Source organism: Tyto alba, unplaced genomic scaffold (genome assembly GCF_018691265.1).
Source record: "Tyto alba isolate M040663 unplaced genomic scaffold, T.alba_DEE_v4.0 Super-Scaffold_11, whole genome shotgun sequence".
Lineage (NCBI taxonomy): Eukaryota > Metazoa > Chordata > Aves > Strigiformes > Tytonidae > Tyto > Tyto alba.
The window spans coordinates 3,972,331-3,987,392 of NW_024881273.1; the positions used below are offsets into that span (position 1 = coordinate 3,972,331).

General features: G+C 47.0%; 1 protein-coding gene across 2 annotated transcripts in view; it reads right to left on the reverse strand.

Moving 5' to 3' along the window:
* COL5A1 (collagen type V alpha 1 chain) overlaps positions 1-15,062 on the reverse strand; it is a 160,608-nt gene that overhangs the window by 75,369 nt on the left and 70,177 nt on the right. For both annotated transcript variants that reach the window (XM_042786648.1, XM_042786647.1), the window contains exons 5-11: positions 11,998-12,129; positions 10,084-10,230; positions 9,716-9,964; positions 5,270-5,422; positions 4,914-4,970; positions 779-820; positions 443-505 (exon numbers count right to left, since the gene is read on the reverse strand). In XM_042786648.1, the coding sequence (XP_042642582.1) occupies positions 443-505; positions 779-820; positions 4,914-4,970; positions 5,270-5,422; positions 9,716-9,964; positions 10,084-10,230; positions 11,998-12,129 (843 nt within the window). The remainder of the gene's footprint in view (positions 1-442; positions 506-778; positions 821-4,913; positions 4,971-5,269; positions 5,423-9,715; positions 9,965-10,083; positions 10,231-11,997; positions 12,130-15,062) is intronic.

The window sequence follows — 15,062 nt, forward strand, 5'->3', positions numbered from 1 at the left end:
CCCTCTACCAAGACTCACAACACCAGCTGGAACGAGGACGCAGAATCACCGCTGAACTTCATCTCACTGTGCTAACAGCTATTTCGTGTGTTTGCTCATTCTGTTTTCCCAGTGCCACAGCCCAGTTCCTGCACTGGAGTGAGCAGCCACATGCCAAAGGGTGCAGACAGAGAGCAGAGGGTTTGTCAGCTTTACTCTTGGTTTTAACATGGAGAAAACTGCGGAAGGCATTTGACTAGTGTGAATGTGTTCCCCAACCCTTTGTCCCTGGATGCGAAGTTCTGCCCTGTACCATACCATAATCTCCTTTTTGGGCTGACTCAGAGGAGATTGCTATTAATGAGCAGTTTTTGGGGGCTCCAGTGATACACCACAGTCCAACTTTACACACACAAAATGATCCAAGGCATCAGACAAAGAGGAGAAAATCATAGGTACTCACTCTCTCCCCAGGGTCACCCATTAAGCCCACGGGTCCAGTTGGTCCTGGAGGTCCTGGAAGGCCCTAGCATAGAAAAGACAGAAAAAAAAAAAATAAGCCAGTGAAGGAAAACGTGTTATTATTTGTAACGTATTTGTACAGTGAGCAGGAAAAGAATTAGAGCTTTCTGTTTGTTTTTGCACCAGAAAAATCAACCCTGAAGCGCTCCATACACATGCGGGGCATATGGAAGCAATAGAGCCCAGGAGCAGCTGGGTGCTGAGCCCCCCACGGGCACCCAGCACCCCGGGGCCACACACATCCTCCGGTGCAAGGTGTAGACAAAGTGCCACTTACTGCAGGGCCTTCAGGACCAGGTGGGCCTTCCACCAGCATACCCTGAGCAAAAGGAAGAAAAAAAAAAAAAAAAATTGATCAGCAAAGCACATCATCAAAGTCACTTTGACTACAGGGCTGGACAGCCCAATGCTTTCTCTGTTCTTAGATATTTCAGATCTTGATGCTAGGGTTAGGCACCCCAGAGCTGAAGGAGAGGGGTGGTATCTCCTGCGTCCCCACTGCCAGAAGCACAAAAGGCACTGCCCATTGAAAAGCCAAATACTGCCTGTTTGAACCACACAGGGGATGGCAAAACAGCCCTTTCCCCCGGCACCAAGCCCAGCCTCACCCCAGCACAGGGTCACCTTCCTAACCACAACCCTTCTCCCCTCGCTCATGCCCAGACAAAGGGCAAACCCTGGGACACATCCAGTCTTGATGGTGCTGGAGCAGAAGAGCTCCTCTTCAGGAAGAAGCTGCTTCTAGATCCAAGCAGCTTAAAAAAAAAAAAAAAAAAAAAAAAAAAAAGAAGTTAATAATCAAATTGCAAGGGTTTTTTTAAATTACTTTCCCAGCAGACTGCATGCTGTGATTTACTCTGTGTACCTAGGAAATCACTGTGTGGGCAAAATGGTAGAATAATGTTATTCCATTCCTTTTAATCTAAATATTTTGTCATAACTTTAAATCAGTTCTATCATGTACTCAGTAGAATTGAGCTTTTTTTCCCCCCCCCTCACGGGTATGTAAAAGGCAGGAAAGAAACCTCCCAATAAACCTGGCAAATGCTTTCCAGAAGGCACTGGGATGATCTGTTGGGATGCACCCCCCAGCGAGCACTGCCCTTGTATCTCTGGACCAGTGTCCGTGCCCCCAGCAGCACCCAGGTCGAGCCAGAGCAGACCCAGAGCTTGCCAAGCTCATCTGTAGCAAAGAGGGACATTTCTCCTAGAGGCTGAAATCAGCCTGTAAAAATCTGTAGATAAGCAGTCGGCTCATACGTGAGAAGCCCGTAGGAAGCAAGTGCAGGAACTAGTCTCAGGTCACGCTTAACTGGTCTCCTGGGCTCAGGCTCTGGTGCTAAATTTAAGCCTCAGCTGACCCCACAGCAGCCACTACAGCAGACAGGGCTGAGCTGAATGAATCTGAAATGTCTAGAGGAAAATCCAGGCATTCCTGCCCCAAAAGCCACAGCCTCTAAACCCAGAGGAGCAAAAAATAGGGTGAAACATGCTGCCATGTCCCTCCTTCCATTATTGGGATGCATGTTTCTGCACCACTAATGCACGGCCAGCACTATTTTCTGTCTTTCCCAGTGTCCACACTACTCATTAGCACCTCGTTTAAAATCTGGCTTCCGCTTCATTTGGATGTGTGAGAGGAAATATTCTGCTGCTGTCATCACAGAAGTGCCTGTGCAGTCGTTCTTCACCAGGAAAGAATTTAGGTCATGGACTTCACCCCGTGCCCATTTTGACAGCGGTTTCACTGTCTGCTATGGAGACACTGTTATCTTCTGGGTGAGAATTAGGGGTGAACCTCACACAACATTCCAACCTGCACCAAGTATGAGCTATCTGCTGTTGGAGGCTACCGAGAAGAGGTGAGTTATGTCGATGGAGATGTCCCCCCAGGACAGTCACTAAGCACCAGCTCCTTTTCAGACCTGTGTTGAGGGCATTGCACAGGAAACCCCAGAGATCCCAGCAAACCTTTCCTCATACGGACACCCCAAGGTCCATCCCTGTTGAGACAAACGGTGGCACATTTTGGTGGGGCAGGCTCCAAAACAGAAATCATTGTCTCTGGGCTGGTGCAGAGAGTCATGGCCCACATAGGTCTCCCCAGGACATTTTTGGGCTGCTGGGTGCCAGCATTACCATGGTCTGAGCATGCACAGCATTGAGGCTCTGCTTCCCATGGCCAGCTGCAGAGCCTCAGGATGCTCCTCCACATGGGGGAAGAGTCTGGGCTAATTAGCCAATTTGCAATGCAAACATCCTTGGCATCTTCCCATATTTATCCGTTGGTTTATGTTGAGCTCTAGCTTTAGGGACATCTGGAGATTCTCCTCGGCAAAAGACCTCCACTGTTTATATGACTGCTCATTAACAGGAGCGATGGAAACGTGGGAGGGTTTTGGGACCAGGACCAGTGGGGGGGGATGCCACCGAGGGTGAAGCAAGCAAATCATGGATTTGGGACTGTCCCAGGGGAAAACAGGGTGTTGGTTCCACTCAACACCCAGGTGCTACCCCTAAACGATTACAAAAACAGCCCAAAAGCTGGCTGCAACACACAAAGGTGCCACGCAAAGGCAGAGCAAACCTTCCCCAAAGGCAGGTGCAAGCACCAGGGTCCCCCCCAAAAAGAAAGAGGGCTTTTGAGGAAGCAAAGGCAGAGATGGGATGGGGGGGGGGGTCCCCAGCCATCCCCAGCTGCATCCCTCCTCGCCCTGCGCTGCCCCGCTGCCTCCAGCGAGCGTCAGCACAGAGCAAGGATTGAAGGACAGGCGGTTTGAGTGAAAAGGAGAGAAAATCGAGCAGAATCCGACTCCTGCATTTGGTTTTTATTCCCCTTCTGCTGCAGCTCCCATCAAAAAGAAATAAAAAAAAAAATTGCGCAGCAAATCTGAATTTCTTTGCTGAAGAGGAACTGCACGGAGAGGGAAAAGGCAGCATTTGGTCTTGTTTACTTTCTGGCAAAAGCTATACATGCTCCAGTGTTTTGAAATAGTGAAGGCGGCCAAATTCTTTCTGGATGATTAAATTTAACTATTTTGTTCTCTTTGGAGCATTTCAGATTGGTTCTGGACAAGGAAAGCTGGGTTTCTGCTATCGTCTTCATGGGGTTCAGCTGCCCCCCCACCCCCCACCCCTTCCCATAGCCCTGATAAACAAATCACTTGCTCCTCCTTTTGTTTGCAGAGAGTAAGACCCAGAAAGGAAGAGAAGGAAGGAAAGGTCGGAAATGCTTTTATAAGGCATTCGTTCAGGCTTTTCAAGCCCCACTGCTACACCCCAGCTTCTCCCTGCCCCCCCCTCCTGCTATTTGCAAAAGTGTCAGGCAAAGAAAGAAAGGGAGGAAGAATTAAAAGAAAAATAATGGCCTCTGAGTGGATGGGAAGTTCTGCCACGACGCTGGGCACTGTGCTGGCCCTCTGCCAAGGAAAATGAGGTTAATTGAGTTGCTGGTGTGCAGCGAGCGCGCGCTCGGCCCTTCGGGGACGAGGCGCAGGGGAGGTGGTTGCAAGGATGCAACGCCCTGCCTTCCAGCCCAGGGAGGAGCAGGCACGGGGGCACCTCAGCATCCTGACACGCACCGAGGGACAGACACACGACCACCAGCCAACGGCCACTTGCTCTGCTCAGTGGTCACCTCCGAGCAAACGCCGGCTGTCCCCACCGTGAGGGGAGCAGCTCCATCCTCGCCTAAGGGGGTGCTCAGTTGGGCACCCGCATTTTTTTTGCAGACTGCAAAGGGCACAGGCAGATTATAACCATTCTTTAGAAAGAAAAACAACCTCAGAAACAGGCCAGGGCAGAATTGTAAAGAAAGAGAGTGAAAGAGAAGAAAGTTCCACTCCCGGGGTGACACCGGGTTTCTCTGAAAGCGGAAAGCTGGTGGGACCTTGGGGCAGGCGCAGGGGCAAACCTCTCCTCTCTTCTCCTGCAGCTGTGAGGAGGGGGAACCCTTTTAGTTCCACAGAGCTGAACCCATTAGTTGCACAATTAAAGCCGGCCCCAAGCTGCAAGTTCAGGTCAGGATATGACCTGGCCACCGGCTGCGGGTGCTCAGGGGAGCAGGTTTGCTGCGAGCCGGGGACACTTCCAAACCTCTGGAGAGGTGAGACATGCCCTCTGCCTAATGCTTCAGTTCTAAAAGGCCTAGGTTTTATTTCGGTAAATGAGAGATTTCGTGGGAAATGTTGCACTTCCTTCTTCATTTGGGTCGCTTCTTGAAGTTTAAAAGAAAAAGAATAATTAGAGTATTTTATATTAAAAGTTTTTAAATGAACCAAGTAATTCTTCCATGGGAAATTTTCCTCTCAGCTGTACCACTGAGAGCACCAAGCCATACCAAACATACCCCTTGTGCTTTTTCCTTGGGAAAAATAAACAGCAAAACCACCAAAAAAACAGATGGTCCTTACCGGCTCAATAATTGCAGGCTCCCCCTTCTGTCCTTTCTCACCCCGTGGGCCGCCAATCTGTAGCACACAAGGGACAGAGAAAGCCAGACAGTCAAAGAGGACATCACCTGCATCAGCATCACCGCTCCGAGCAGGAACTGGAGATCCTGGGACAACTTCTGCAACCAAAGGACTGCTGATGTTCATGTGGAAAAGAAACGGGGCACCCTCCTCCTCGCCTTGTGCAACACACGTGCATGGCAGGTGGATGAATGCAAGCGAGATGCTCTTGCTGGTTTTTGTGTTTTTAATCTAAATTATGGGAAGACAAACATTTTGAACTAGGCTTACCCTCAATGGAAAATTAACTCTCTTACCCCTTCGTAGACGGTGTCCTGGTTAGCAGGCATGCCGGGGCCAATATCAGGAGAGACTGTTCGGTCATAATAGTTATCATAATAATTCCCATCATATTCTTTTATTGTTTCCTCGGTGAAATCTTTATCCAGATCCTCTCCTCCTTGAGCAGCCTAGAAGCAAAAGAGCAGCAACGTGTCAGGCTGCAAATCAGCCTAGGCTGCACATGCTGGAAATATGAGGTGAAGACTGTGGGTTTTCTGAAGTGAGGATGCTTTATAATAATAGTTGCAAATAAAAAGCACAAGAAAAGTGTAATTCTGGAGTTTTAAGATCTCCAATAACCTCCAAGAGTCTTTCCCAAAGGAGGCAAGAAGGATGGGAGGATCTTTATGTCAAAACATACACTCTGGGTTTCCCTGGGATTTCTCTGTTGATCTTTGAAATAACACTTTGAGTGTAAAAGTTTGAATGAGGAATACAAAACACAACACAAAGCAACAGCTTGCTTCAGGAGGATCCTGCAAACACTAAAGGTCTAAAGAAACTGGGAATGGAAGTTTCAAACTCCAAGCCCTACTCATCTCTCACAGCCTTGGTATTGGAGACACTGGATTATTAAGTGTAAAAAGTCACCCATCCAGTCGCATATTTAGAATGCATATCAAAAACACAATGTGTCACAATGAGTATCCAATTACAGGAGGAAATGTGGAAAAATCCAAGTTGACTTCTACAAAAATCTCTTGTTTGTTTAGTCTGGGATCCAAGTTGCAATTGTACTTGTCCAAAGAGCAGAAGCACAAATTTTTACAAATCTGATGCATTAATCCCTGATTCCTTTCTGAACCCTTACAGCAACAGATGTTATGGACCACAAGCAAGGACATCTAGACAAGTATCAGAATTTCCTTGCTTCTCTCCACACCCCTGTGCTTTCTGCAGCCTGGCAGACAATTGTCTGTTGGCATCCTTTAGACTGAACAGCCTGGTAAAGAAGAACATGTGCTGATAATATTCTTTGCTGTTGTTTCTTTCCCATCCAGGTGATGACCAAAATGGTCCATAAATTGAATTAATTTCACTGCTTCCCAGAGAAATAATCTCCTCACTACTATGATTTCAAAATCACTTAAATGCCCCCACCACTTGCAGACCTTATTTCTGTGCCTGCACTGCTCAGAACCCATAAGCATGAACATCTGTATCTGAATGAAAGAGATTTGAAAGTAAGAATAACCTAGTGCTAAGGCAATCATTGCTCCACTCCCCCATCTTCTTTTACCTCTGCAAATACCAACTGGTCTTTGCAGAAATTATAGTTTGGCAATTACTCAGCTAGAAAACTTGGAAAAGTTAGCATTATTTTCCTTTCTACCATTCAAATAGATCTAGTACTATCACACTTCTTTCATCCTGTTCAAAATCTTTTATCTAGGTTTGCACTTTGAAACCTTAAAACCTGTTTATCTTGCTATAAAGCTTTTGGGGATAACATATCAAGCTTTTCTCAAATTATATTTCTTGAAATGAAAGTCAAAATGTCTAGTTTGATGTTTTGATGAAGGTCCCTAAGTCAATTTGCATGGAAAGATGTGGTATTTTGAATCACTGGGCAGAGAAGGAGGAAAGTTCTCCATGCTGAGATTTGCAGGTGCTTTGGAGAAAACCCAAAAGCCTAAAAATAATCTCCTTAACAATGCTGTTAGACAACCTGAATCAGAAAACAGTCCACAAAGAAAAAGAGAGGTCCAAAAATTCAGCGTGGAAAAAAACTGTGATAACAGCTTCATTTAAATCACCTTTTAGTCTTCCCTTTAGAGAAAGCGATGCAGATATGAAGCCCTGGTATATGCATCTGGACAAGTAAAGCAAACTGCCTGATGAATAGCAGGCAATGAACAAAATATATTTGTCCCCAGTTCCTCTTGTTCATGGGAGTATTGCTACCTACTAAATCTTGGAATTGCTTCACTGGCATTTATCACGGAGTTATTAGCCATAATGAAACCCAAGCCCAGGAGAGCTCAGTGACTACGCCTGCCTCCAAAATCTCTCACACAGGCTCCACAAAGTTTCACTTGTGTAAAACTAACCCCCCCCCCCCCCTTTTAATTCCCCTTGTAGGAATTCCAGAATTCCCAAAACACAGACAGCTGAACTTCAACAGTGATGGGCGCATCCCCCGACCTTGCAATGGGGTCAGTGAAGGGATGCTAAAACTGACCGTTCTGCACCAGACCGACGTTACCCCATTCCATCCCACGACCTGCAGCGAGCCAGGACTGGGCAGCTCCGGGGCCACCCCCTGTCCCAGCCCAGTTCTGCCCCACCACACGCTTCCAGCCCGGCGCAACAGCCACGGGGCTCTGGCTGAGGGCAGAAACCTGGCACTGCTTCAAATTACGCCACGCTCGCCTAGGACCACGAGCTCTATTTTGTTTCCTAAACCAGCCAAAAAGCGTCGGAGATTTTTTTTTTTTTTTTTTTTTAAGAGCAAATAAACATCTCCAACCACTTTAGCAGGCTGTATCTCCCGCTGAAACCCTGCTTCTAATAACAAGAACTAGACAGGCAATTACACGCACGAGATCCTGATCCTCACTTCCGTATTGCTCATAAAGCAGGTTGGTCTGCTGCTGGATTAAAGGATTCCGTTTCCCCAGGAGCTTGTGGCTGCAGGCAGGGCCCTTCGCTCTCACTCCGAGGTGTAAACCTGAAATCCATATCCTCTCAGGTATTTGTCCCTCAGGCCGGCACTTTTTGAGTCTTCCCTGTGTCACACTGCGTTAGGCTTCATCTCAGCGCACGGCAATCTCCTTCAGCCAGGCGAGTTGTGCCCTTTTCTCTGCCCATCAGCTAAAAGACACACTGGAGCAAACCTCTCAGCCCAGGAGCAGCCCTCGAGCCCTCCCCACCCAACCGCTGCCTCTTGGACCTGCTGCAGGTGGACAGTTTGCTCGCTCTTCCCATGGGAAGGCTTTGCCATGCGTCTCCCTACCTGAACTCTCCTCATCTATATCCTTTTCCTAATAACTGAAGTGCCCTCGAGTCTCTTACTTCCTCCCCCGATGTTTTTTAAGGACACGCTATCCAATCTTTAATTCATCTCTATTAGAAAGTTCAAGCTTGGCCAAAGATTTCTGGATCTTTGTCAGGAATCAGAAAAGTTTCCCATCCACGGGTTCCCTCAGGTTTGCACTCGCTTCCTCGATACGCTGGAGCCTTTTCTGTTTCTCCCTGTGTATCACTGTGGGCCGCTCAACCTCCTCCTCCTCCACCGCATTTTTTTACCCTTGGTTGGCTGGACTCCATCCCCGCCACGCCACCAGCCCTCGGGGCGGCTGGCTCCCTTCCTGCCTCGCTCCAGCTGCTCAGCTCTTTGCTTGGACACTTTCCCTGACACCTTTTCATTCAAGCTTCCAGGTCCAACTCCAAATACGTTAGCCAACTTTTGCTGTCTCTTTTGCCACCCTCCAGTGCCTCCCAGAAAGCCTTTTATTTAGAGTTTTGACAGTCCCATAATTTAATTCTTCTCCATTTGGGGAGGAACCACAAAACTCTGCCAAGTCCCATCCTACCTCCCAGCAAACATTACCCCACTATTGACTCCCCTTGCTGATGTTCCTGGATAACTAAGAATTGCCTCATTTAGCGGAGTTATCTCCTTGCATAGTGAGCTATACAGCACACAGCTGCACAACAATTTATCTCTAAGGATGAGACCAAAGTTCATTTATTTGACCACCAGTATAAAAGGAAAGAACTGGGCAAGTCTTAAGAACAGAAGAGTCTCAAGTGCAACATATTTCAGTTGAAGCATATTAAAGTGTGGGTAACTAAAGATGTAATTGCTCCAACTGAAAATGTCAGCTGTGGGATCTGGACTGACCTCATCTTTGAGCAGATCTGTGCACAAAACGGAGGGGTTCTTTCTGCATGAATGCAGTAGTTTGCAATCAAGGGTTTGTCCCAGTGTTGAAATGTTGGGTTTTTTTTTGTTTGTTTGTTTGTTTGTTTTTGTTGTTGTTTTTTTTTTTTTAAATTACAGTCTGAAAAACATTCAGTGGGAATGACAAAATGAAAAATATTGATGTTCTCCATCAAATCAACATTTTAAGCATTTGTATTAATAGCTCTGAAATAAAATGCTCTTACTTAGATTTTAGCACCAACCGTCATTTTTCTTTTTGTCAGACAAGCACTTCGCACGGGGAAATGCAGATGTAAATACAAACTGATTTTTCCAGGGGACTAATCCTTAACCAAGTTCTAAATATCCGTGTTCCACACTCTGAAATATCTGGAGTGAAAATATTTTACAAAAAACTTCCTCTTCCAACAGCTGCCCAAACCACTTACAGATTTACCATATGGATGATCACATCTCCTTTGCTCTCAGGGCTATTAAATACCAGAACTAATAAAAAAACAAAGCGAAAGGGAAGAATATTCATTAAAATTACATCGGTCTCATTGTAGGTGATGACGGTACTCGTGGGGAGTTCAGCTTCCACAGCATTTTCAGTGAGTCCGCCCTGGGGGTCCACTTCTTCATTATAGTTGACATCTTCGTAGGGGAGAGGCGTGAAGTACTCTTCGTTGATGGTTTCATAGTTGTACTCATCCACGAGGGGATCATCCACCGCAGCGTCCTCCTTCGTCTGCTTGCTGGGGTCCCCTCCATCAGGTGATGGCGTGGGGGCAGGATAGTCCTATAGCAGAAACAAAATTGCCAGAATCAGAGAAAGAAAATTAGGCATCATCCTTCGCCTCCCCTTCTATAAAGATGCTATTTATCAAGCGCATCTTTGCCAGGACCCCGCGTCAGTACCTGCTTGCTTTCAGGTGTCTCTCCAGCAGCCACTTCGGGAGTGCCGGGTTTGGTGGTGGGTGCTTCTGGTTTTACAGCTTCATCAACATCTTCGTAGTAGGGGTACTCATAGTAGTAGGTGTCACCTTCTCCCTCCCCGTCGGTGTACTGCAAAGAGAAGATGAGAAGCCAAAAATAAGCTGGCAGCACCCAAATACATTCCTGCCAGCTCTTTTAGACATTATTTCATGTCAATGGGGCCATGCCATGATGCAGATCCATGCAGTGAAAACTTTCCCTTCCTCTTGTTCACCAAGAGCCTGGCTTTGGGCTGCTTTGGCAATGGCTGCGATTTGAGGAGGTTCCAAATCATCTCTTCATCCTGTGGCACGTTCTCTCTTATCAGAGAGGATGGATCTACCCCACGGCAATTCAGGCACCCACGATAACACAATAAAAAAAGATGAACTTTTTTTTTTTTTTTTTTTAAAACCTTAGATTGTTGAGACCTCCCAAGTCACACGTCTGACATATTCAGAGAAGGGAAGAAAACATTTGAATCACACAGCGGCTCTGAGAAGCAGTGATGCTATTTTCATTCATCCAACTGCGCTAATAGCATCCGTGTGACTTCCCATCCAGCCGGGGCCCACAGGCAGAAGGGCTTTGAAAACAAGATATTTTCAGTGCTTTCCACAAGGCGTCAGTCATTCTTCAAAATGAAATACAAACAAAACATTTGGTTACAGCTGGGCATGGCAAATTTCTTCGCCAGTCCATCGCTCTCACTGGCAGCAGACGCCAGAGCGTGGAAGAGTTATTCTTAAACAGAGCAACACAGCCTTAAGACAAGCCAGCCCTTGTTGAACTGCTGGCTCCGAAAGAAGAGTTTTATTTTCCTACTACCACATATTTTGACTATACCGAAGTCTATTTTATTTTACTTATTTATTGTTTCTCCAGAAGTGCTGGCGGAGCGGTTACAGCACTTCCCCGGGACTGGGCAGCTGTGCCTCACCTGCGAGCGTTGCTCTGCTCCCCAAAGCCCTGCTAGGTGCAGGTTTTTAATTCAATCCAAAGCTAAGCCGGAGCAGGTTGATGGCATTACAGCTTCATGGGGATTCGGCAGGAGCACACAGGTCTGAGACCAGCTGGAAGCAAGAGGGTGCATGGACCGGCAAATTAGACCAAGAGAGCAGCCAAAATGCTGAGAAACAGCTGAGGATGCCAACCACTTTAATTGCTGTGAGCTGAGCCTGAGACCTCTTAAAAATGTGTAAAATTTAGGTGATGCTCCTCTGGAAATCGGCCACACCCAGACATTTCTAATTGAGCAGCAGAAATTAAAATGTATCCTGTATCAGTCTGTTTGTTCTTTTCTTTTTTTAAAGAAAAGATCTGAGGCTGACCCTCTGTAGAAAAAATACTGAGCACAGCAGTTTATATAGATGAGCTGGGAGCATTTCTGGCAAAATAGAATACAAATGTCAAATACGTGGGCAAAAATGTTTTTCCCTCCTTTAACACTGGTTGTTTCAAAGAATATCGGAAAAGAACTGCTTAATCGTTTTATAAGTTCAACAGTAAAATTTGAAATTTAGAAACATGTGACTGTTTTGGACAGGATTTGTCCTGCCAGGGAAGGTCAGTATTTCTCACTCAGCTCAGGTTGTCTGTCCTGCAAGTTTCTGAGCTCCAGGTGAATATTCATTTCAGTCTTTGGAAATGGGAGGAGCGCTGAAAGGAAGGGAAACTCCCGAGGGCAAGAGCCAAGACCAGAACCTGCAAATCCTAAAAAACAACCTCTGTCTGGGTCCTTACAGATGAGTCGCAGGGAAACTGAACAGGAGGAAGAAGCCGAATGCATTTGGAGCTGCAATACGGAGCTGGATGCTGCTGACCCCAAAACATCCCCAAATCCTACAAGAGACTTACGTATTCATCCTGGTTGGGGTCCTGGGACTGGGGGGAGTCGGGGATGGCGGTGTCGCAGTCGGGGCTGTAGTGTTCACAGTAATCATGGGCTGCTCGGGGGTCTGCCACGATCAGGAGCTGCTGGATGTCACCCTGCGGGGAAGGAAAGGCAGAGCGTCAGGGGGAGGGATGGTGCAAGCCCCAGACTGCAGTCAAGGGGATAAACGCTGCCAAGAAATGAAAAGCAAAACGCTTGGCAGGGCCACCCCCCTGACACGGGCACGTCGCCTGAGATGAGGCAAGAGAAAAACTCTCCGTGTCCAGGGCCGGGTCAAGCAGCCGCTTATCTTGGGCAGCTCTGTGAGGTGTGAAGCCACCACGCTTCACGCCTGGTCCTAAATGCACCTTCCCAAAAGATAACTGCATCTACAGAGAGGTCACCCACCCCCCCCCCCCGCCCCAGTATGACAGCGCTGACAGCCCTGGGCAAGGTGGGTGCAGTAAAAATAAAGGGGCTCTACACACCCCAAATCAGCAATGTCCTGGGGACAATAAACAAACTCCTTTCCTGCCCAGTCTCGTGCAGCTCCACAGGGCTCTGGAGTTGTCCTGCCCAGTCCAAAAAGCTCTTTATTGGCCTCAAAACTACTCTGCTTCTCCCACCCTGTCAATTGGTCTCATTAAAGACATCACCCCCCACCTTCTATGTCTTGCCTCACCTCAATTTTCCACCCACAACAGTGCAGCAGACATAGACAGAGATTAGAAATGCATCTGATAATCAGAAAAAGAGAAAAGAGGAAGGAGGCTTGCAGTGGCTTATTGAAAACCAGGTGCAAAGCAAGCTCATTAGGCACTGAGGCTGCTTAACAGACCACTCTCTGTATAGTGAATGAAGCACGACACAGTCACAGCCCAAAGGTCAGAGCAGAAATCACTCTTTAGTTTCCTAAAGAATCACCATACTGCTTAACCATAATGCCAAAACCCAGTTTATTCAGTAGACAGTTACATAAGAAAAGCCTTTACTATTTAGATTATTAGATCTGATATTTTAATTAGGGAAAAAAAATCTTATTTAATAATATAAAAATATGGCTAAGGCATCGGGGAAAAAGAAAGAGCATTACAACAAAACTGGGAGGATGACTTGGGCACATAATAAGAACCAGAAGCTCCGAACAGCATCTGGCCAGACCAGCGAACAGCCTTGTGGAAAACCAAAGGATATTTTTGAAATTATGGGCCAAATCTGCCTTTGTGCACGCAAGCTGCACATGATCCAGCCGCGGGTGCCGGGGGGGAGCTCAGCCTCCCACGAACACACACCATTGACTTCACCAAAAAAAGCATTGTTGACGTTTTTGGCAGAAATTCTACCAGGAAAGAAGGTTGCAAGGACCAAGGGACCTGGCTGCATCCTGCCTGGCTCTGAGGGGCAGAGACAGCTTACGGCTGCCTGGGGTTTCCCTCCTCAATTTCCAGGTTATCACATCCATCTCTGCAGCAGGTCACCGTAACGTCTGGGCACCTTTCAGATGCTACACAAGTTACCCTGAAATTGAGCACTAGTTTAAGTTTATTAGTCATTGCTTCCTGTGAATAACCTTTACAAAATTAACAGAAGCGTCTGCAAAGCGGTTTTCAATTTTCTATTTTAAGAGAAAGAGTCTTTCCTTCTCTTTCCTTTTTTTTTTTTAAAAAAAAAAAATAAATCCATAGACCAGTTCTGTCATTACTGTTCTAGCTTTTCCATTTTCAATGTAACCACCAAAAATGGGGACGCAGTACTGGGAGAACAGAAAATGTCACCTTTTTGTTTCACAGAACATTTCCCATTTCCAGCCAGATCTGGCCACCACCAGACACTGGGCCCTGCCTCGGCCGTGATGTGACCTAGACGACATTGCCCAGCCCTGAGCAGAGCCTAGAAGGAACTGGGGGGGGATGTTATGGGATTACTCGCACCATGTATTATCACCCCTATCTCCAAAGCCAGTTCAGAACAACAAAGCAGGCTGCCCCTTTGGAGCTCCCTCCAGTGAGGGACACCCAACCCAGCCAAGACAATTTGCTTAAAGTTGATGATGTGAAGATACTTCCAGCTGCTATTTCTGCACACAGGATATCAACCACCTCTGCTCCTCACTGACACCTGACTTCAGCCATTTACGCCCTTCTCTCACTTAGGTGGTTAAAGCTCCCCAGGTTCCACAGGGGCATGGAGAGTGTCCGGCACTGCTGGGATAAGCTGAAATAAAACAGCCACAAAAGCAGACTTGGTACTTGCATCCAAGAGGCAAGGAAGGAAGGCTGAAAGCTTTTTCTTTCTGATAAGGTTGGATTTACACCTCAAGGAGAGCTGATAGTCTGCATCCTATAAGTGACCAGGACTATAACTGTGTTTCCTCAAGGAATAGATAAAGCAAAGAAAGGCACGTTGGCTAAACACAGTGCAAGAGGTTAAGAGGAAGAGAATTTGCTAAAGCTGAGTTTGCTTTTAGTCTCAGCTGATGGCAGCTCCTGAGCTATCCCTGGGGAGAAATCCTGGCTCTATCCCACCCTGCTTCCCTGAAGCACAGCAGGAGCTGAGCAACCTCCGGGTTTGCTGGCTCAAGGCATTGGCAGCGCCTTTGAGTACGTGGAAAAACATCACCTGCAAGTCCCAGGAGCCACAGGCTCAAGTCTTGGGGCCATGGTGGAAACCTCAACCTCACTCAACACACCAAAGGACAGCGTTGGCACAGCAGCTGCTGCTGAGTGAGTGGGGGAAGATGAACAAGGGAAGCTTCCTGCTAGTTTTGGGTCAAGAACCTGTGAAATTCAGTGCGTAACTGAATAAATTTGGCATGTGAAAGGTGTCAGGAAAAAACGTGAGCCACATCAGACTGCTCCTTCAGAGCTCACCTCACATCATGAGCATTATACAACATACCTACTATTTTCCCATTTCCTTTTCAAACCAAATCAGTCACCCTGCCCAGCAAAGTCTATCCTTCTCTTGCTGTTCCAGCAGCAGCATGCATGTATGCAAAATCAGAATGAAAGCCAAATGCACCCAATTTTGGAGGAATGAGCTCCCCAGG